The sequence below is a fragment of the Zonotrichia albicollis genome, chromosome 2, assembly GCF_047830755.1.
Source record: "Zonotrichia albicollis isolate bZonAlb1 chromosome 2, bZonAlb1.hap1, whole genome shotgun sequence".
NCBI classification, from domain to species: Eukaryota; Metazoa; Chordata; class Aves; order Passeriformes; family Passerellidae; genus Zonotrichia; species Zonotrichia albicollis.
In genome coordinates this window covers 115,877,473-115,901,116 of record NC_133820.1, presented here as the reverse complement: position 1 = coordinate 115,901,116, position 23,644 = coordinate 115,877,473, and the positions used below count along the sequence as shown (strand labels likewise).

The 23,644-nt window shown below is 39.3% G+C and overlaps 1 protein-coding gene across 1 annotated transcript in view; it reads left to right on the top strand.

Annotated features, from left to right (window-relative positions):
* Positions 1-23,644, top strand: part of UVRAG (UV radiation resistance associated) — an 88,971-nt gene that overhangs the window by 16,043 nt on the left and 49,284 nt on the right. Inside the window, exons 3-11 of the mRNA XM_074536144.1 lie at positions 1,138-1,172; positions 2,924-3,085; positions 3,900-3,974; positions 6,136-6,221; positions 18,207-18,312; positions 20,150-20,276; positions 21,171-21,255; positions 21,721-21,808; positions 22,363-22,423. Coding sequence (XP_074392245.1) covers positions 1,138-1,172; positions 2,924-3,085; positions 3,900-3,974; positions 6,136-6,221; positions 18,207-18,312; positions 20,150-20,276; positions 21,171-21,255; positions 21,721-21,808; positions 22,363-22,423 — 825 coding nt within the window. The remainder of the gene's footprint in view (positions 1-1,137; positions 1,173-2,923; positions 3,086-3,899; positions 3,975-6,135; positions 6,222-18,206; positions 18,313-20,149; positions 20,277-21,170; positions 21,256-21,720; positions 21,809-22,362; positions 22,424-23,644) is intronic.

Sequence of the window (23,644 nt, the reverse complement as noted above, 5' to 3'; positions counted from 1 at the left end):
ACTCCCAAGGGCACATAAAAGTTAAAACTTTTGGAGCTTTGGTTGCCTTTTGTGGGGAAGAGTGTCCCACTCTGTGCATATCGGCTGTTTTACAGAGCATACATCAGCACATACTGTTGTCAAAGTTTTCAAAAAATAGAGTTGTCAGCCAATGACATGAAGCATCCAGGCACCTGTTCTAGTTTAGATAACTGTGTTTGAACATTAGTTCTCCTCTCCTTGCCTTTTTTCCCCACTACAGTATATAATTCATGGTGGAGAGATGTTATCAAAAATACATTTTCATGCTCCTTTTGATGTGATTGGAGATGAATTTTGATTTTCTCTTAATTTTTATTTTCATCTGGCACAGTGACACATCTGGCATCTTACCTTGCTTTTTTTACCAAGGTTGGTGTTTTAGAAGGATAAGAATACACACCTTGAGCTTGCTGCCTGGACTTCGTTGTGGTTGGTTGAACCTGTCACTGATTACTTTTTTCTGCAGTGTTTGGTGTTAGGGACTCTTTTGCACTTTTTCAAAGCTTTATCCCTGGTCTCCACTGGGCTGGGATATTGTACAAAATCTGTATTCCTGCCTCTAGAGCTGTCTAAAGTCTTTTAAGCTCTTGCTTTGACTGGGAAAGCCAAGGTTCATGTGCCAGCAGTTGCTTATTTCCATTTAAACACAGGGTTGTTGGCACCTTTGTCAGTAACTTGGCTGTTTCCTCTCTGAGCACCTGGATCAGGTCACCATCGCTCTGCAGGAAAGTGCTGTAATTAATTTATCCAAGCTGCTGTGCTCCAGGAAGAGCAAACCAGTCATTTTTGCAAATGTCATCCAAAATCTGTTAACTACCTTGCCATGTTCTTTCCTCAGAAATCAAAGCCTTGTAAAACTTGAGGGTTCTCATGGGTATAAAGATGAAATACTAAACTTAAATAATGACTTGTAATAAGTAAGTGTGAAGGAGTAATTCTAGTCAAAAGTATGACTGCATTTCAAAGTCTCTTATGAATTGGTTACTAATAAACTGGATCCATTAACATTTGTCCTCCTTGATTGTTACTTATTTTGTTTTTTTCTGTTTCAAATACTAAGATTTGTATCAGTGTTTAAGCTAATCTAAAGGTGTTTTTTTACTTATTTTTCTTCAGAATTTTATAAGAGTGAGGTGATCAAGAATTCTCTGGTAAGTTACTTTGATGTGGAAAAACTTTGTTTAAAAAGTTGTGTATTTAGTGCAGTATATTGATTTCTCTGCTGAATACCATAACTGTTTAATGTGTTTTTCCACTGTTTGGTTCTGTTAGGAGCAGTGTGTTCTTCTCCTTTTCAGGGTCTTTTCATGAGGGTTAGAATAGGGAGCTGCTGAGTAGTAGAAATGCTGATTTCTATTAACATCTTCATGTTGTGTAGGAAAACAGCAAGGAACATGTACCTGCCAGAAATATACATGTATTCTTTGAAGAGCTAATAGCTGTTAGAAGCTGAAGTTTAAAAACATGTTAAATTTTCTAAATTTTTCAGTTTAGATGAATGAAGGGGCCAGAACTAAACAGTTTATTACTGTTTAGTTACTGAGGAAGGATAATAATAGAATAGGAGTAGGATGTTGCAAATATTAGCTAGGGGAGTTTGAAAACCTGCTGAAGACTTTTTAATGCCTGCATTAATAAGGTAGAACTGCTCCATTTATAGCACCCTGGGTGAATGCTTTGAAACCCTCCTTGAATGAAGGAAGAGCTGTCTGCTTACTCAAGGCTGCTAACTTATCCAGTTTTTCTTGTTAGGATTTTTAGTTCTGTCTATTCTAAATCAGGAAAAACAAAAAGGGAAACTAACCACAGGATAAAAGAGATGGAATAACAAAAATCTAAATAAAAGATGTCTTGAGGACATCCTGTATATAACCTATAGGTATTTGAATGACCTGGTATTCTTATGCCTGAATAGCTATGAAATATTCTTTCTTGTTAGGAGGACTTGGTTAATGCATTTCTTCTGTAATCCTTACTAGGTAACTTTGCCTCTCCCTTCTTTTCAGAGGCATCCTGTTTCAAACTGACTCCAGTTCAGGGATGCTTGGCCTTTTCCAAGCTGCTTAAGCACTAGAAGGGAAGGCAGGTTCTTTCATGGGGTGGTGGGTTTCTACCTTTTGTTTTGCAAGAGCTGCTGTTTCTGTGTTCAGCAGAGGAGGGAGAGAAATAAATATAAATAAAAGCACTTTTCCATTTCTGCTTTTGGACACCCTGTTGTCTCTTGGCACTAGTAATGTTGGATTGACTTGGTTTTGTTACAGCTTGGGTCAGTTCTTTAGATGTTGTTAGAGATGAGTCAAAAAATTCTTGGAATCTTTGTAAGTCTGTGTTCTGGTAGAATTTGCAGTTTAGCTTAATGTGTGCTGGTTCTGAAAAGCTCCAGGTGCAAGTCTGATCTCGTGGAGTAAAGATGAGCTTTTAGTGACAGCATTTGAGGATTGAGCATCAGTCAAGAGGAGAAGAATGTGAACAAATACGTCAGCAAATTCTGCAAATTTAATTATTGGGGAATATATCAGCATTTAACTTTGGGGATACATGCTATACTCTGGTTTTCAGAAGCTGAATTGTAACTCTGAAAGGAACATTACTTCCATTTTGAAAGTTCCTTATTTGGTTAAACTGAATTAGTAATTTCTGAAGTAAATTCTTTGAGGTCTTGTAATGGAAGGAAGCAAAACCCATTCACAGTTTCTGAAGTACTTTACAGCGTGTACCTTTTAACTGAGGAATTCTCTCTAGCAAACCGTGTAAGGAAGCAGCAGAGCTTGAAATGGCTGTTGTTCCTCATTCTTAAGATTTTTAAAAATCTTTGAGGTAGGCTTTGGTGCTTTCTGAAATGTCAATTTATGGACTAGTTTCAGCTTGTTTTAACTGTATTTATCCTTCTTTGAATACTTAGAATCCAACATGGAGGAGTCTGGACTTTGGAATAATGCCTGATCATCTTGATACCTCTGTCTCTTGTTTTGTTGTGAGGATCTGGGGTGGCAAGAAGGAACACTTTCAGCTTTTGATTGAATGGAAGGTCAATTTAGATGGATTAAAGTACTTGGGCCAGCAGGTAATGTGAAACTATTTTTTTCTCAACTTTTTTCTTCAGGAAACAAAACATCTGGATGAATTAGTAAATAGAATGCTGAGAAAGGAAATCAATGTGTTTAAAGATTGTACTTTAAAGTTTGATTACAGATATTCGTGTTAGCTTACATCAGAGCTTTAAATCATAAAATCATGTAGTGGTTGGGGTTGGAAGAGACCTTAAATATCATCCAGTTCCACCCCCAGCTGTGAGTGGAGACACCTTCCACTAGACCAGGTTGCTCTGAGCCCTGCCCATCATGGTCCCCTTCCAGGCATGGGGCAGTCACATCTCCTGTGGGCAACCTGTGCCAGGGCCTCACCACCCTCACAGCCAAGAATTTCTTCCAATATCACATCTAACCCTGCCCTCTGGCAGGGACAAGTCATTCCCCCTTGTCCAAGGTCCCTCTCCAGCTCTCTTGGAGCTCCCTGAGCCACTGGCAGGGGCTAGAAGGTCTCCCTGGAGCCTTCTCTTCTCCACATCGACCTCTTGAGTCTTACCTCTGGTTAGTTTCTAGCTATCTTAATTTATTTTTGTCACCTGGAAATGCAGTAATAGCAAAGATACTCTGTCTGGTGTTTCTGAGTTCAAAGTAGAATGGCTGAGCATGGTGACTATTGCTAAAGCTGTGATTTTTCCATGTTAAATTCAGTTTTCTGTGAGTTTTTGTGTACTTTTAGAATTACAAATGATGAAAAACTGCCTTAGACTCTTGGAGCAATTTGTGCTCATTTGATGTGAAAATTTGCAGTAAGCTGGGTGTAAACTGGTTTGTTTTCTTCCTTCCCTACAGATCCATGCAAGAAACCCAAATGAGATTATTTTTGGTCTCAATGATGGTTATTATGGAGCTTCATTTGAACAGAAGGTAAGGGTGTACTTGTTCTGAGTTGTTGGTACTAGTGACAAACTGAAATTCAACCTGTGAGATTGATTTTTCACATTTGGATGCTCATAACATTAAAATGCTTTGTTTTGAGAGGAATAGTTTTTTGACATGACAGATACAAACTAATATCTTGCCTTGGTTGTGTGGATATCTGTGATGTTTTCAAAAGACTTGAAGTGTAGCATTTAGGGTCCAAAAACCCTCTAGTTACTGAAAATAAGCTTTGACTGTATTTTTTGAGGCAGACAGGTCTTTCAGACATAGGACATATTGAAAGTGATGTGGTTGTTAAGACTCATTTTCATGGCATGTATAAAGCCACAAAGTTTTGGTTATCAGTCTGAAGCCTAGAGTTTGTAGGTCTTTCATGGTATGCTATTTATTTGCTCATGCTGCACCTGTTTTACCCCATGGGTTTTTTTCCTCAAGAATCCACTGTAGTATTTGTGCCTCTTCATCCAATACTGTCTCTGATTACCTCATTGATGATGAGGAATTTTAAACTTACCTGTTGTAAATTGTGCCTCTGATGGGTTTTTTTTAATCTCAAATTGTTGGTGGCAGTACTGTCCAGATAGGTTGTGTGGTTGGAGAGGAAATGTCTCCTTGACACACAGCTGCAGTTTCTGCATTCAGTTTTCCTGAAGCATGATGCAGTTGTTTTTCAAGATTTCAATACTGACAGCCTGGGCCTGAATTCAAAGATGGGAACATTGTCTTCTTTTTCTGATTGTTGTCAGGACTTGTTCCCTAGCTCATAAGGTTTAAAGGTACTTCTTGGTTTTGGTTATAGAATCATATCATAGAATTGTTTGGGTTGCAAGGGATCTTCAAGACCATCTCATTCCAGCCCCCTGTCATGGGCAGGGACACCTCCCTCTAGATCAGGTTGCTCCAAGCCCCATCCAACATAGCCTTAAACACTTCCAAGGAAAGGACATGGTGATGATGGTAACTTGTGCATTTTCAGTTTTCCACCATCCTAGTTCTTTCAGACAGACATTAAGATGTTTTTAATTTGGTATTTTTTTAATGGAGAGATGTCTGGATTTCAGCATTTAGCATCCAGTGTCTTGGGTATGAAAATGAGGAGCTGAGAGAGCTGCTGGGATGGTGCCTCTGCAGCAGTAGGATGGTGCTACACAATGTGTAGATCTCAGAATTATTTAGATTATTTAGATGGAACCCTATTTTTGATGGAAAGGAATGTCTGCTGTGTGGTCTATGGTTAACACAATTGTGTCAGGAGATGTTGATGTTTACTTCTGAATTTCAACATCTTCTGTATGGAGACAGACTCTTGTTGGGGCAGGAAAGACACTTTAGGCAGGGATTGTGGTACTCAGAATCCTTCTCTGTCTGTTGGAAAGCTGCCTGATCACAGGTATGAGATAGGGCTGCTTTTTACTCTAAAGTGCCTTTTTTCCCTGCAATCCATAGTCTTACAAGTGCTGCCAGTGGCTTGACCTGCTTGAAATTTACTTTATCATGTAAAGCAACTCTTCAAAATTTGCAGCTTTTCTAGGAATTTGTATGACACTGCCTGATATGGAAAAGCTCAATGTCTGACATCTGCAGCATGTGGAATTGCTGTTTTGCTATTTTTCTCTTACTGTTTTGATACCTTTTGAACAGAATGGATACTCTGGTCTCTTAAAAGAACAACCTTACCTCATTCTTACTTTGTAACTTCCAGAAACTTGTGAACTCAAAACTGAGATTACTTTGATCTTTTAATGTGTTACAGCACGGATAAAGGATGGAGCTTTATCTCATGTTCATGTAATTCTCTTTCACATGACTGAGGGGGCTCTCAGGTGTGAAGCTGAGGAATGGCAGTGCTGTCAGTTGCATTTTTCAGTGTTTCTGTGCATAAAATTCAGACAGTTATGGTTTATAAAGTTCAAGAAAACAACACTATGTGCTAGAACGTAGATAAACTGATATTTTTATTCCTTTATAGGTAAGTGGTATTATTGCCACCTTAAATTGTTTCTACCTACCATAGATAAAACATGTGGAAAGACAGATTTAAATTTAAATTTAATGCAAGATCTTTATTCTACTAAAAGTGCATGCACTTACTCAAGATGGTTTTTTTTAAATTTATTTTAAAGTAATATTCCTTCTTTTCCTCAAGGATCACTCAGGTACCCTGAAGAACAGTCTTCTCCAGGTGGATCAGAGCTGTGTTCGTAACTCTTACGATGTCTTCTCTTTGCTTAGGTGAGGTTTTTGATGTTATTTTGTGTAGCTATTGTAACTTCTGTAGTGTCTGTGTGGGAGGAATCTTTCCAAATATTAAAAAACCCCAACATTCTGGTATGGAATGTCCAAAGGAGATATCCAGGTTGTGCCAATATACTCATGTGGTGAGGAGCTGGGCTGTGGTGTGTTCAGTGGTCGTCACTGGGCTTCTGTTGTGTAGATCTGTGGTGATAAAAAACATAAAGTGCTAGTATTAAGTTAAACAAGATGTCCTTTTTCAGATCTGCTGTAATTATAGTAGTTCAAAAATATTAGTTATGAAAAAGTATAATTGTGGTCCACCACTATCAGTAAGTTGGTTTTGAGGAATCTCTATTTAGATGGTATTTTACACGACAGGCTAATAACTTCGGTTCTGCAGTAAAGGCAGTAATGTGCTATGAAGGAAACCTTTGAATAGGTAATGTTTAATATGCTTTCAAAAGTCTATGTAAACATTTGACTTTTTAAATCAGTTGTGCAAGTTAAATCCGTTTGACAGTGTTGACAGTAGGTGTCAGTGTTGCCTGTCTGAAGAGAGAGGAAAAGTCAGCTTAGGTTGCCTATTTCAGATGTCCTTATTTAAGCTCTCTTAGAATTTCACTGTTCTCTTTCTTGATTCTGTAAAGCATATTTAAACTGAAGGCTGCTTTCTAAATGTTTGTTTTCTGTGCTTTTAGTGGGAATCAACCAGGGGGCGTATTAGGAAGTTCTGATTACATTCTGGCACAGTCCACTAGAAGAGAACTTGTACTACCTAACATTAACTCTTTGTTAGACAGAAAAAGGAAAACGTGTGCAGTGTACCCTGATTACTTCATTCAGGAGTGTTTTTCACGTTTTGTGTACACCTCTATATATGAAGACAAATGCAGCAAAAAGACTCACTATGGTCATGAACTTGACTCCTGTCTAGCTCTGTGTAATTGATCTGTAATCCTTCTTCTGAACATGCCTGACTGTTTTTCCTCAGGCTGACAAGAAATTAAGATGTCAGCTGTGATAAAGGTCACCTTGTTGAATGACCAGTGCTGTTTTGAGCCCTGACTACTGGAGCTTCTCTTTGTTTTGGGGATGTGAGAGACCAGGCTCAAGTCTCTCACAGTGCCTAGGCATGCTGTTGAGTTTAATTTCTATTAAGTTTTGTCTCTGAGCTGAGAAATTCTCCTTTTCTATTTTGTCCCAAAAGGAATGGTGTTTTCCAAGTCTCAGAACCAGGCCAGCTGCTTATTGTGTTTTAGTGGACTCTGCATACCATATCAAGGGGTTTACATTGCCTTGTTTAGTTCCAGCAGAAGTGAGAAGCTGTAATTTGTGACTCTGCCTAGGTGTCTTTTGTCTGATTTCATTGTAGTTAGGAAAGTTCATCAGGAACTAAGCAGAGTCATCTGTGTAGTTTAGAATCCTTTCTATTCCCTCTCACATTAACTCTGTTTGCATTTTCTATACTGCTGCTTAGCTTTGATATCAAGCTGAAAAGCCTGGTGATGGTGTTTGTTTAAAACAATCTCTAGTCACTTTTTGTTGGTGTCCTTTTTCTCCTACCAAGCAGTTTGGTTTGCCACCTCCTCCAGCAGTCCATGCTTAAATAGCCAACCCATGAACTCTTCCCAAAGATAGTTTGTATGAGTGTGTTCCTCTTTGAACAAAAGAGAGAGATGGGCATAATTTGAGTTATGATTCATTAGATAGGATGTGTCTAAGTTCTTGGGAGGTGTTTTGGTTTGTAAAGACAGGTGTCTGCTAAGGAAGGCTGGAGCCTCACTTGAAACAGAAAATGCAAACCACCTCCCTCCAAATTATTAAAATTTTGAAATTAAGGGGATCTTAGGCAAAGATATGGGAGTAGAATAACAGTTATTTATTAGGAAAAAAATTAAAAATTAAAAAAAAAATGCAGTAATACAAAACAACACTGACAGAGTCAGAATACAACCTGGCACACTGTGGGTCAGGGTGTTGGTAGCAGTCCAATTAAATGGTGGCTGCAGTGCTCCTGGGGTGTCAGATGTGGTTCTGTTGGAGCAGTGGTCCTGTAGAAGGGTGTAATCTTCCTCTGAAGGTCCAGTGGTGGTGTAGATGGGCCTGGTCTTCCTTTGGGAATCCAGTGGAAAAAGGTTGCTTGTGGCGTTCCAAGTCTCAGATTATACCCAGGTAGGAATGCTTGGCTCCAGCCCCTGGGCAGAGCATCTCACAATGGGATGCTGTAATTTTATCAGCCCTGCAGTGACACTCAATGGCACATTAACAGCAGATCTCTCCCAGAGGGAGGATTGGTAGTGGAAGAGATGAAGAAAAACTGCCCCACCTGCTTTTAACAGGTGGCCCAAGTAACAGCAGAAACTGCCCCACATCTAACAGATGGCAATAGAATACACACCCCCAGCCACATCTTGCATTTGCAACCTAAGACAGGAGGAAATGAGCTGCTCTCTTCCTTCTTCTGTCCATTGGCTGTAAAGAGAGTACTGAGGTGTCCACACCATAAAGATTTGCATCTGGTCACATAAATCCCATGTTTTGAAGAGTTTCTCATGATAAGATATCTGTTTGTAATAAAAATTCACAGGCTGCACATATGGTTTCCTAATGTTTTCACAATAAATGTGGATATTAAGAACAGCTTGTACTGGCTTTATTTAAACTTTTACAAAAGGAAGCAAATCTTGGTGACAGTGGCATCTGAGTCCCAGTTGTGGTGATACTGTGCTGCCAGATGTGGCAAAGCCACTGATAGCCAAAATGGAGAGAACTGGTTCTAGCTCATCCCCTAACTCTTGGCTGCACTGTGAGAACTTCTGTGATTGATCTGTGTTTCAAAACTGCTTTTGGGGGAAGATGTGATGTAGTTTTTTCCTCAGAAGTGAATAGTTCAAATTTATGAAGCTTGTGAATTGACCTTAATGAAAAGTGTATGCTTGGCTCAAATTGATGAATAAAATTAATTGGGAATGACAGAGTGTGTGAACAATAGAACTTTTTTTGTGCATTGGATTAAAGTAGTGCTTGTGTTCAGATGCTGAGTTACGTGGATTTATAAGTCAGTTAAACAGGAGGAAAAAGTGAAATGTTCAGCCAACTCCTCTTTACCCAAAAAACATTTCAGCACCTCTGCAGCTCATGACCCTTCTTGTTCTGGGGCCAGGGACAATATCCTCAGGCAAACATGGTGTTGCTTGGAAGTTGTTTGCCATAAGAAAGTGACAAATGTTCTTCCAGCCACTTGCTTTAAAAGGGCTAACTAACAAAAATTCACCACATCAACTGGAAAGCTCGAATTTTGAGGTTTGTGTTTCTTGAAAAAAGGTAATTTGAAGACTTTCTAAACATTATGTTGCTGATAGTAATGGGTTATACAGTAAAAACTTTCACACAGCACTCAGGATGGGCCAGATTCATCTGAGGTCATGTTCTGGACATGTCTCAATAATCAAGTTCTGAGCACGTTTGCAGCACTAATGGGAATAGGTTTAAATTTAGGATTCTCTTGGTTTTCTAGCCTGCCTTTTCCTAAAGCTTTGAAAAATAGACATGTAGTATTAAGTAGTGTTGGGAAGATGAGATCACTAAAGAAAGGGCTTAAAATGCTATGTAATAAAATTTTACTTCAATGTCTAAATACAAAAATTAATATAGTGTATTCTGCAACTGCTTTTTTGTTTTGTTGTGACACAGAGCAATTGATTTGTGTCTCTAAGCATGTGACTGCCTGAAATCCTCCCATATTCTTCCTGAAGGCAAAGAGGACTCTAAGAACTAGTGAAAATCTGCCCCTTTGAAGTTTTGCTTCCAGCAGTTTTTATTACTCCACTCAGAACTGCTGTCTCTATGGCTTAACTGTTCTTCAGCAGATGGCATGGTGTGTTTGTGGTGGTTAGTCAGCCACTTAGTGCAGATTGAAGACATTTTGCTTGTGTTTTTGCTTTAAAACAGTGTTCTTTTACAAGAAAACCAACAACAGAATCTGACATTGGCATCATTTGAGTGCTGGGCTGGGTAAAAGGACTCGCTCCAGGCAGCTGCTTAATATTATTAGTGTCTAATCTGGCAGAATTTGATTTGAATGATACTTCTGGGGATTTATCTCTCATGGGGCAGGGGTATGCTTCAAGTGACAGAGTTTGCTTCAGGGTTTGCCATCTGTAATATAACTGTTCACTTAAAGAAGAGTGCATGTCTCATCACTGAAGAGATATTTTTTAAGAATACAAATATTGGTAGTGTTTCTCTGTGATCTGAAACTGAGATGTTCATAAAATCACCTTCTAGTGACCATGGCTAAAACATGTTGGCATGTTATAAAATCAGCTTTTGTTTAGCTCTGCTTAATTTAGGGAAGATGCTTTTAAACAGCTATTTTGCTTTTGTTTTAATTCTTCCATCTTTATTAACGGTTTTATTGAACAAACAGAACTTGATCTTTGAAACTAGAAATTAAGACAAAATATATGGTCAATGTAGGCTGCTGTGGAGCTGAAAAACTTATTAGTAGCTCCTCAGTGTAGTTTCTCTGAGACTGTAGTCCCTGGGTTTGCATATGCCAAATCTACATGTAATAGCTTTGTGCAGCTATTTTTAACACATGGAAATAATGCTGAAAGTGAAACTTTTTCATAAGCTCTGAGTAGGGAATGTTACAGCAGCACAAGGGCTTTGTGGGCTTAGGCTGCTCAGTGCTGAGGTGTATCTCAGGTACATTGACTTGTCTTGTGTAAACCAGCCCATCTTGAACAGAGTCAGTGTCCTGTGTGCCAGGAGCTCAGCCAGACTTTGCTATTGTATGCTGGATTTAGTAGCAGTTCCAAACTTTAGGCTTCCAGTTGTTTACTGGGGTGAAAAGAAGGGAAGGCAGGAAGAAGACATCTCATCACTGGCTGTGGTGTTGAAAGAGTTGCACAGCATCTGATAAATCCAGATGTAAGCCACACAAAGCTGTACTGCCTTTTGAACTTCCTTGAAGTTCCTCTACTTCTGTCTTCATCTGCATGAAAGAAGTGAACTCAATGGAGCTAGGAAGTAGATGGGATTACATGGAAAAGAGTTGCTTTCTGCTACCCTATTCTTTGTGGCATGCTGGTAGCTGCATAGAGATAAGAAAACATCTAGTTAAATTTTAGAAGATGCACTGATAATTAAGCCTCCTGTTTCTGGCTTTTCTCTTTGCTGTCCTTTACTTGAGAGGGGTCCCAACTCAGCTGTGACCAAAACCTCTAAACATTGGTGTTATTGATGTTCACACAGTGGAACCGTCACCATCTTTTTGTAGCATGTGAATGGCTCAGGAAAGGTGATCACTAATAAATAACCTGACACTCTTGCAGTGCCTTGCCCTAGCTTTTTCTGAGAGTATCTTGGCAATCACATTGCAGACTTTTGGACTTCAGTGTTGCTACTGCTGCTGCCATCATCTTCTCCTAGTTGATGCAGAGATACACCATCTTAAGTGTGAAAAAGGTTGTAGGATTCCTCTTACTTGCTCTTAAATCACCAAGTTCCTCTGCTCAAACATCCCTTTGCTAGTGATAAATGTCAGGGGGGGAATTTTGTGATGGCCAGGTTTGTTTCTAAAGAGGAAAGATTTGCACCTGGAAGACTTGGCACTTTGTACCCAATAGGCAGCCAAGACCAGGCAGGCATCCCCCCTTGGCTTTGGACAGGCAAATCCAGGAGGCCTAAGGCCAGGATGAATAAATAGGAGCTGGAATCAGACCTCTAGAGTGCCTCTGTGTGCTTAATTAAGCAGTACTGAAATGGATGAACAGTTTAACAAGTGTGATTCTTCTTGGTCTGAAAACTTAGTGGGTTGGAATTGTGCTGTGGGGGCTTCCTGAGAAGTAGCAATGGAGATAAAAACTCGGATCTGATTTTTTTTTTTCTATCATGATAGGTTCCTTAAGGATTTTTATTGGTGGCATCAGACTTCTGGACAAGTGTCTTCCCATGCATTTTACCTCTGTGGTGCTGAGCTGTATGGGAACTGAGGCTATTCAGTCATTAGAACAATAAACTTACAAGTCTGCCTTTTGCCAAAATCTGTACCGGAGAGTAGCATGGGTCATAGCAAGTTGAAACAGTCCATGAAGCATAAGAGCAGCACATGTTTAAGTCTGCTGCTGCTCTGATCTTCAATTTTCCTAATATGCCATATGCAATAAGCTACCCCTGCAGTGGCACATTTTTAGCTTTGATATATTGCTAGCTCTTGGTCAAATTTTGTTTCAAAGCTCTTTTGAGAGGAATTACACAAAGCTGTGCAGGGCTTAAAAAGTAGCTTTATTCTGCTTCTTTATTTGTGACAGTGTGTAAAAGATGGTGTTAATGAAGCAATACTGAGAAGTCAGAACCCAGTCCTTTTTCTGGTTCTGGATGAAAACCAGCATGTTGTAGAATTGTTCAATAGTTTGGGTTCAAAGGGACCTTTAAAGATCATCCTGCCTGCCTGCCATGGCTGACCAGGTTGCTCCAAGTCCCATCCAACCTGGCCTTGAACACTTCCAGGGATGGGGTACCTACTACCACCTTGAACAACCTGTGCTGTTGTTTCACCATCCTCATTGTAGAAAATGTCTTACTTATCATTAATCTAAATAGCAAAGTGCTATTTAGTGCTATCTCCACCAAAGGAGAATCTAAGTATTTACTGATGGATACCTGAAAGTTGTTAAGAAGGAGGATTTTGTGAACATCAGGACTGTTTCTTTTTTTACACCTTTGTCCTGGATATGGCCATGAGAATGGTGCTGTGAGTGGCTTTCTCTCTCAGCCTGGGCAAAGATTTTGGTGAATGCAGTCATGTCTCTAAAATCCTCAGAACTATCCAACCACACCAGAGAAAGTCAAGGCAAAATTTTGACTGAGAACAAATTAAACAGAGTTAAAGATCTTGTCGTGGGTAAAATGCTCTAATAAATTTGCTCATTAAAGCAGGGCAAGGCAGGAAGTGCACAAATGTCCAAGAAGCTGCAGAAGTCTCAGGAAAGCATTATGACCATCCCTGTTAGGTGGGGATTTTCACTACTACAGCTGCAGAATTCTGCTTCCCTTGGAAGAAGACTCAGATTTGAATTTGGAGGTGGCTTCCAGGAGGAAAGTGCAGCAGTATGCAGCTTTGAAAGATGAGTCACCTGAATATTGGCTGGTGTTTCACCTCCTTCCTCCATTCCATAAGCCTGTGCTCTGCTGTCACAAGCACTTTATCAGTTGTGTGGCCTTGAGTGAAGAACACAATCAAGTGGAGAGCACCTGGTCTCTTTTTGGGTGGAGCCTGGAACACTTTCAGTCTGATTTTGTGCAGCATCCTTTTCAGTTGTTTGGTGAATCCCAGTCTTAGGCTTGCTCACGGTCTCAGAGTGAGATTTGAAACTTCTGTGAAGGTTTGTAAGGAAATGCCTGTTGAGTTATTCTGGTGTTACTGTCCACCTGGCAGGAGTCATCTTGACGTGTTTATGCCCTTTAGAAATTTGATTTGCATCTAATTTACCTTTTTTACTAAATACAGTGTCTTGAATATGATTGTGTGCCCTGGCAGCAAGGTTTCTGTAATCACAAACTGAGAAAGAGCAAAAAGAAGCTTCCTTTCTAATTTGCCACATTTGTTTTTTGAATTAAAAAAACGAACCCATAAATCCATCCATTTAACTGGCATTAAATCTGTGAATTGGAGTTGGAACTAGAGACATCTCACATTTGTTGCTTAATTTCTCAAAAAAACTGAGTTTCACTTTAAGGCTCTCCTCTTCCATTCATGCCTTGTGAGTATTGAAGGTGATCTGTCTCCTAGCTAGCTTCCTTAAGTATTCCTCAAACTGGAGGCTGGAACCTGCCCATTTGAAAGACGTGTTCTCCTCGCCTCGCCTTGCCTCTTTCCAAATAGCTCAAAGCATTTGCTGTTGCAGACCACAAATCCACATGGACTTGATTATTTTAAAGCTTAATTTGAGTCTTAAATGTGTAAGGCTTAAGTGTGGACTCTCCAGTGTAAACATAAGGCATACATGTATAAGTGATTTACATTTGTAGGACTCAGAACTGTTTGAGTGAATGATGGAAAGTTATCTGTGCTGCATCACTCACTTGTGTGAGTGTGAAAAATGATACTCACTTTAAAAAACTTTAAAAGGTTTATTAAAACCTTATCAAAAATACAACAGAAGATTGAATTGTGAAAATATAATGGCACCAGGAGCAGAGGATCTCTCCCACCATGAGCTCACCCACACAATGGAGGTTTCACCTTTTAACTCTTTACCCCCTCCCAAAGTTCTGTCCATGGACTTCTTCTTTGCTGTCCAGTGCTGGAATTCACTTCCTCAAATCTGGATTGGAGGTCAGGTGCTGCCATAGTGACAAGCTGACCATCCCAAATGTCCCAAACCCAGGCCACTCCCTGATAATAACACAAGGGGAGGTAAAACATAACTATAAATCTATAAAACTTCTCTTAACATATAGACATGATATTTGCCTTTTAATGGTGAGAGTCAACCATCACATTACTCATCTATCACATAGTTTCTTACAGCATTGGCTCTTGTAGGGGTTTGATGTCACAAATTATTAAGTCAGACTTGTATTTTATTGTTTTCTTACTCCCTACTGTCTTTTCTTGCCCTACATCTGCTTTTGATAAATTGTAGGTATAGGTATCTTAAGAAATTGGAAAGGGAGTATATGATTATAAATTAGGATTTTTTTCTTGTGGGAAAGCAGATGTAGCAAATGATGGTTTAAGAGGTTATGAAAAAAATCTTACAGCTGGCTGGCACCAAGTAGGGATGCAGCTTGTTTTAGTGTTAGCTTACAATACATGGATTGCACTTTTAATGTATCCAAATGTTTTCTAAACTGTTCAAGGAAGGGAGAGTGTTTTGTGTCTTCCTTATCTCTCCCATCTCAGAAAGCTGATGCTGTTGGAATGGAGGTAGAACAGCAGCCTTGTGGATCTCCACCTTCAATCAGTCAGGATGCTCAAGAATTGAAATGTCTGCTTTGCTTTCTGGTCTTTCCCAAGCAGCAGCATGGACCTGGCCTGATGTTGGACAATTGCAGAGCAGCTCTCAGGGCCCCAAGCAACAGCAGTAAATCTGTCAGTCAGCACCTTCCAGTTGCTCTGCTCCTGGCTGACAATGGCTGTGAGCTGCTGCAGACACTGAGTGACAACACTGTTGGCTAAAATATCCCTTTAAAAAAGGCTGGAGTTTCTGCTGTAACTAGCTTGGCTTTCCCAATTGGTGGAGGAAATTTGGTAGCAGGCCAGTGGCCTCTTCAAGTACTCAATTAGCTTTTAAAGTGCTATGGAAGTGCTATTTTTAATAAAGTACTTTAAAAAAATTAAGTCTTGGGCAACGTAGGAAGAATCCCAGGTTGGCTGATGGCATGTAGGTGATGTAATCAATTGGCTTATGGTTGACAGTTATTAAACCAAGCAGGATTGTGCTCAAAGCACAGCTTGTGCTGACTAAGCTGTAGCCTTGGACCTGCATTTAGCCTAGAAATGGAAACAAGATGTGGTCAGTCAGGGTTGAAGTTTCTCTCTGTTTATTCTGTAAACGTTTTAATCCAGATTTATGGCCTCAGCTTGCTGATCTCCATTGTGCAATCATAATTGCTTCCACCTAAGTCTGCTTGTGCTGAAGTGATACACAAAATTTCCATGTTGCTATTCTTAATAGTTTAGTTTGTATTCCCCTTGTTGGATGACCAAAGATTTCCATATAGAGGCTTTTTTTGGCTGAGAAAAAAAATCTGTTGATGGTTGCTGCTTTTATGACATGAAGTCCCTAAAATTTTAATCTTGTAAGATTTAACTTTGGATGTGGTCATGTTACCGTTCTGAAGTTCTTGGAACAACAGTGGATGTACTGGGATTGAGTCAACCAATATCAGTAATTTTTCTGTCTTGCAGTGTAAATGGCCCTATTTGGCATCAAGGCAGCAAAGTTTAACTCTGCAAGGAATGAGTGGATGATGCTTGGCTTAAAAAGAAATACATTTTTTATTAAAACCAGATTTTATTGCTGAATTATTTTCTATAGCAGTTTTTATATGTCAGAAATTTATATTTAGATACTGATTCACCAGTTGAACAAGTATTTGACTATAATCTATTGTTTTGAGAAGTCAGTCTGTGTAGATGTTTGTTCCTTGTCCTTTGAGCATGCATAGGAGAACTTAGTTACTGCACAACTGCTAGGTTGTTAATGAGTGTTGATCAAATCACTGTGAGGAACTCACATAGCAAATGGCCTTTCTAATAATTTCTCCATTATGTAAGTACTCTTTCAATGAGTAGAACACATTCCAGGAGGTTTTGCTGCCTAAATGGAGTGCTGCGAAAACTTGTAAGACTATCTCATGATCACCTGATGGACTAAATCAACAATGTTCTTCCAGTGTTAAACTGCATAAAGAGGAAGGGGAAATGTCATTCAGTTATTACTCTTTACCAAAAAGTTTTATCTTGGGTAAGGCTTTCCTATATATAGAAGGAAAACACTCCAGACTTTTGGGAAGAGACAAATTGCAAAGTGTGGATGTGGATGACATGGCAGCAGAGCTCTCAGCAATGCTTAGGATGGTCAGCAAACCTTGGCTTTGACCTGTGTAACCACGTTCCATAGCCAGCAGCCTTGGGATGCATTCACAGAGGTGAGAGGTGTAAGGATTAGTTCCCAGTAGGATCAGGATTTCCAGGAGGTCTCAGTTCTACATTAGGTGTGTTTAGACCAAGCCCTTGGGTGATGCAGGACTGTTGGTCTGAGCAGTCTTAGCCCCCTCCCACCCCCTCAGCAGCCAGCAGGGCAGTGTTTCCTCATATGGATGGCCCCTGAACAGCTCTGCAGCTGCTGGTGCTATGGCAGTTTGAGAAACTCAAGAGAAACCAAAGAAATTACTTAAACTTTTGCTTTAAATTATGCTATTACTGGTGTTTAGGAGAAGCAGCAGTGTGAAGGAACTAAAAGCATCTGGTGACTTAAATGTATTCATTTAGAGCTGTAACATGTAAAAGTTCTAAATCACAAGACCTTGTTTCTTAATGTTACTAGCACTGTTTGTTTCCATGTACAACTCCTCTTTTTCTAATAAATACAATCATTTCTACTCTGTGTTAATTTTAAGAAAGATGTTAATGTGTCTCCTTAGACCTGTTTTTGCCATCTTTTTTCCTCTGCCCGGTTTTTTTTTTCCCTAATAAATATGGCAAATAATTGGTTTTCTCTCTTCATCCTGAAGCCAGGGCTAACAATCAGTAACACATCATCATAATCTTTTATTGTTTTCAAACATGATTCAATTAAGAAATCTATGTTTTTGCTACAGAAGGACCCATAGCATAGTGGGAGATACTGAAGATTGTTTCATGTTCTTGGCTGGGTAGCTGTGTGTTAGCTAAAGGATACTGGCACTTTTTCTAAAGCTGGCCTGTGCTAACAATGCTTGTGTGTATCTATATTTCACATTAATGGTAATTTAGCTTAAGTGAGGTACCTGTAATTGCCTGCTCTCTCACCTGCAGCCTGATCTATCTGTTGAAGTGAAAAATTGAAGAGATTTTGATACTGGATTGAATTTAAGGACTTGACTGTTTTCTTCATAAACTATGCAGGTTGTCACAGAATGGTTTGGGGTTGTGGGAGCTTAAAGCTCATCCAGTTCCAGCCCCCTGCCATGGGCAGGAGCACCTTGCACCTAGACCAGGTTGCTCCAAGCCCTGTCCAACCTGGTCTTGAGCACTTGCAAGGATGGGGCAGCCACAGCTTCTCTGGGCAGCCTGTGCCAGGGCCTCAGCACCCTCACAGGGAGCAATTTCTGCCCAATGTCCCACCTAGCCCTGCCTTCCTTGTGCTTCCTCATGTGGTATTTTGAAATGGAAACTGACAGTCTGAGTTTGCATTCCTGTTGCTGGTTTTGAGGTGTTTGCACATGTGGGGAATCTTTATCATAGCTGTAACTTTTTCCTTGCAGGCTCCACAGAGCTCAGTGTGCAATTAAACAGACTCAGGTAACTGTTCAGAAAATAGGAAGGGAGATTGAAGAAAAGCTGAGATGTACATCTACAAGGAATGAACTGGTATGTTTGATTTATTAAAACCTTATTTTATGGGCTTGCTGAAGCATCTGACTGATGTCTTGACTGTAAGCTTTTTTTTTTTCACACTTGTACCTGGAATCTTTCTTTACACCTGTCATTTTAAATGGGAATTCATTTGAGAACTGTGTAATATCATCAGTTTGAGTTGTGTGAGGTACTCAGATAGATTGATAAATCAGTTATCCTATTTTTACCTTTATTTTGTGCAATCATGCTATCAAAGCATAAACATTGCACAAAAGAGGTCTTAGAGGAAAAACAAACTTCTAATGATTTATATGAAACTTGACAGGAACCTGTGGTGGATTTAGAGTGAGGTGAGTCTATTGGCTGTATCTTGCCCCCTGACTCCCTTTGGATGAACAGAGTTCATGCAAATGCTGTCATTCAAGTGACATACTCATTTTAAACAGAAACTGTACTAGATCTTACAATGACTTTTGACATTTGGTTTTGCCTGGTCTCCTCCCCTCCCCAGAGAAGTCTGTTGACATTAGTTCCTGCTTTCTGCCCAGGAAAGCTGATTTTGGCTCAAAGATGAGTTGACAGGAGTGGTTTGTGGTGCCTTCATTATGTTGGTACTCAGTGGTGTGTGTTTGGTGCCTTGTAAAGGACACATTTGCAGTGTGAAGGTAATTTACTTCTATAAAGCCAATTCTGAGTTGAGAGTACTCAGCTAAGTTCCAAAAGTGTCAAACTGGTTCAAGGATTTGACAAAATGGGAAAAATGGGAGATTGCTTACCCTCTGTAATTACAGGGGTTATGTTGTAGATGAAGAGGTGAAGAAGTCACCTTCCATATAGGGCAATATAAAATCTCTTGTGAATCATTCCAACCCAGAGTTTCTTTGCCTTCTGGTATCTTGACTGTTTAACCGTTACCTTTTCAGTTATGGATATGTTTGTTCCTCCTTGCAAAGGCTTTTAATTTTTAAATATCTGAGAGCAAAACTATATCAAACAATACTAGTATGTTTTTGGTTGGAAGGAACCTTAAAGCTCATCCAGTTCCAAACCCCTGCCATAGGCAGGCATACCTTCCATTAGACCAGGCTGTTCCAAGCCCTATCCAACCTGGCCTTGAACACTTCCAGGCATGGGGCAGCCACAGCTTCTGTGGGCAACTTGTGTCAGGGCCTCCTCATCCTCACAGCCCAGAATTTCATTCCCAATATCCCATCTAACACTGCTCTCTGGCAGTGGGAAGCCATTTCCCCATGTCCTGTAATTTCAGGTCCTTGTCCAAACTCCCTCTACAGCTCTCTTGGACAGCTGGGGCTCTAAGGTTTCCCTGGAGCCTTTTCTGTTCTCCAGGCTGAACACTCTCTCAGCTTATTCTTTGTATCCTCTTATTCTCATCATCCTGGACTGGGAATTTAATCTAATAGTGCAGCTTGAATATCTTCAGCCTTTTTCCAGCTCCTGCTTTTACTTTGTATAGATTTCTTACTGCTCATCTTCCCTCTTGCTGGTGAGCCATTTGCCAGGAATGAATGCTCATCCTGCTGCTAGTGCTGTGCTGTCAGTTTTTATGTCCTGGTGAAGCACTGTTCTTAGTTTTTGGTCTGGGCTCAAGAGAGATGCATCCCACAGGAGGATCAAGCACTGTGACACACAGCTGCATTGCTTTCCTTCCAAAGCAGCAAAATTATTTGTCTTTGGGTATCTGTTGCCTGTGGTAATTTATGAACTCCATTCTTAGGCAGATGCTAGTCTTGTCCTGTTTTTTCATTTTCTCCTACCACATTTTTATGGAGCTGCTTCTGTGCAGAGAATTTTTTTTTTTTTTGTTTTAAATCTGTACTTTTTCCCATAGAAAAAGGAGAGTGAATGTTTACAGTTGAAGATCCTGGTGCTGCGTAATGAACTGGAGCGACAGAAGAAGGCCCTTGGTCAAGAAGTAGCTTTGTTGCATAAGCAAAAAAGTACTTTGCTTGACAGAGGTAAATGTAGAAACCTTTCCCTAGTTTATGACCAGAATGAAAGTGCTGGTTTCTTTTCTGTTTTCATTGTCTGGCTGTAATGTGCTGCTTTTGTTTTTTCTTTGTCTGAAATTTGCAGCCAGGTATAATTTCTTCACTTTATGTTACACTGAGTTTTAGACAGCAATTTCTGGTATCTTGTCTCTAAATAACTTCTTACTATGACACTTCTCCAAAGCAATCTTAAATCTGTGTTTTATTGACATTTTTTGAGAACACCAGAAGAACTGCAGTACAGTACAGTAAACATTGCCATCATAAAGGGACTTCATGTCACAAGGGAAGTTGCTGTACCTGTGATTTGGATTCAGTGTAAAGTATTAGAAGACAAAAATCCTTCTTAATATTTTAATATGTAAGTGACAGATGAAAAACTGTCATCTTGGCATCATCCTTTACCAGGCAAGTAAAATGTTATATCACTGCCTCTTCAGAGCTCACCAAGACCAAACTATACACATACTTCATTTTGTTGCAGGGTTTTTAGTTTTCAATACTTAGTTGAGTGTAAAGTAATTAGTTACTACTAAAAAGGATGGTTTTTACCATGTACTTAATTCTTGCTGTGCAAGTATTGAGATCCCATAATTGGATTACTGCACTGTGTGGTTGTGAGAGGAATAGGTATTAAAAGAAGATGAAATCTGATGCATTGTATTTGGCTGGTAAATGAAGACAGGTATTCCTCCTGTGCTGTCTGACATTCTCTAGTTTGGGAGCATAATATGGAAAATGGAGGGGTAAGAATAAGTGGAGGATTATTGCCAACATTTTGTCAGTATCTACTTTTAAAACTTTGGATAACTAAGAAAATATTTATACTTTTTTTTTTTCCTGATTTCTCCTGTTGGTTAGAAAATGCATTTGGGACTGAATACCAGAAACTTGAAGAGCATAATGAATCTCTATATGAATCAAGAAAGGAATGCACTGCTAAGAGGTAAAAGGATCTATGTTTGTTCTGTAACTAGAAAAAAAAGATAAACTTGAGAGCACGCCATTGAAAATGGGACTTCTGGCACCAAATTCTTTTCATGTTGCCCTAAAACTTCTGTTAAGATATCCCTGCTATAATTTGTAGATAGGTAAAGTGATTACCAGTGGCAAGTCTAGAAGAGAACTAATGCTTGGTTGTATGTGTAGACTCTGATAGGAATTTCAGGTGTGTTTTATTGAACACAGCTTTGTAATACCTGATTCTTGTAGTCAAATTATGTCTATAGCGTATGGTATGTATGAAAACAGAAATTAGCTTTGCGTGCTGTATTATTTTTGGGTGGATTTACATAACTTTTTGGAGGATAGGAGATGAAAATTGGAAAGCTGCAGAAGGGGTATGACAACTTGATACCTTTATTTGGAGCTTTTGAAGAAAATAATAGTTTTGGAATCTCTTTCCCCAAAGAGAACAGTTTTTGAAGATAAATGCCCAGCAGACTCTTCGATGCAAGCAGCTGCTGTCGGAGCTGTCCTACATCTACCCGATTGATTTGGTATGTTTTCAACATCCTGACAATCTGCTCAATGTGAAATGTAGTTCTTATTTATTACACTGCAAACAAATATTATGCTTTACTTGTGACAGGATCTGCTCTTTGTTCATTCTGTTTATTTCAGCTTTTTCTTACATTTGGTCTTTAGATTGCAAACTTTACAGGGAGGGAACTTAGGCCAGCACCTCTTACACATTGTTCTCTATGAAAATAGAATAGCTGCAATTTAATGGGTGTTTTCCATTTTGTGTACAATTGCATAAAGTAACCCTGACAGTAGGCTAGCTGGGTGCACAGAAACATGTTAAAATGTTGGGATTAAAAATATTCTATATAATGAATTAATATAAAGTTCTTCACTCTTTAAAAAGTTGCATTTATTTTTCTGAACTGTGTGAGATACTAAAATACTGTGTCAGTCACTCTAAGTTTAGTTGAATATTTAGGTTTTTAATTTTATTGTTTGTTAGCCTTGTTGCCATGTTTTATGCAGGTTATTGTTCAGGATGTCATTGTTTCATGCTCACTTTCCACTCTTGATGTTAAATTTACAGAACAACCAAAAGGATTACTTTGTTTGTGGAGTGAAGCTTCCTAATTCTGAAGACTTCCAAGGTAGCTGCATATTCTTAATGTAGTTGTTACAGTTCACACTGCTTCTAAACTTTGTAAAATTAAGAAAACTGGTAGCAGTAGCTTGTGGTCCAAATTTTTGACCAGAGAGATACAGACTAGAAAAAAACTGACTAATTATTTGTTGGTACTTCCTAGCTAAAGCAAAGGAGGTTCCTTTTGACCCTTAGTAAAGTACGTCTTTGTTCTAAGACTGCACATTGAAACACTGGAACAGGTTACTCAGAGGGACATGCTCCGTTCTAGGGGATGCTCAGAACCCAGCTGGACACAGTCCTGGGAGCAGCCTGCTCTGAGCCAGGGCTGAAGTGCCTTCCAAACTCAGTGATTCTGGAAAATATTGATGTCTGACCTAGAATTCCACTGGGGCTACTTTGAGTCCATAAATCTCAGTGGGGCAACAGGCATGAATCCCCACTTGGTTTGCTGTAGTTGCTGGTGAACTTGCCAAATAAATACCTTGCAAAAAAAGACTTTGAACATCTCTGACAGTATGGAGTACTTTACAAGTGACCTTCTACTTCAACTATCAACCCTCATCCTATTCCAGAAACAAATATATCATATGCCTGCCTGTATAACAGTTGTACAGGTAACTACATGCATTCATCTACAAATGTTTGACGTGAACTGGAAATCCATTAAAATCTGCTTGAGGATTTCTTGCCCCCAGTACCTGTTCACTCTGGTTTCTTGAGTAAAACCTCCATCAATTGTCTGACTCTTTAAAGCCACCCCATAGTAATTAACTTGTACTAATAATATGTATATTGGATGCTTGAATATTGGAGGAATAATCTTTAAAACAAATTAATTTGTCGGTAGGACAAAAATCCGTCTGTTTTGATTCCCTGATTGCACTAAATGTGGTAATGAACTCAGTTTGCTGACTTCTGAAGAATGAGTGGTGTGCCATCTTCTGCCCCATTTTTGGTTTCCTGGTATTAATTCATTGCAAAATAATTACTAATTCTTTATCCAAGTCTTTAGAAGAATTGTATTGTGAGGAAGAAGTACTAAGCATCCAATTTAATGAAATAGGCAGTTAAATTTGAAACCCAGCTGTCTGGCATGGATCTTATCTCAGACTCAGTAGATACTATCTTTTAAAAAATTAGGTTTAAAAAAAAATCCAGAAAACCATTTCTGCTGCAAATATTGAACCTTTTCTACAAAATCCAATCCATTTTGGCAGGGGTGTAA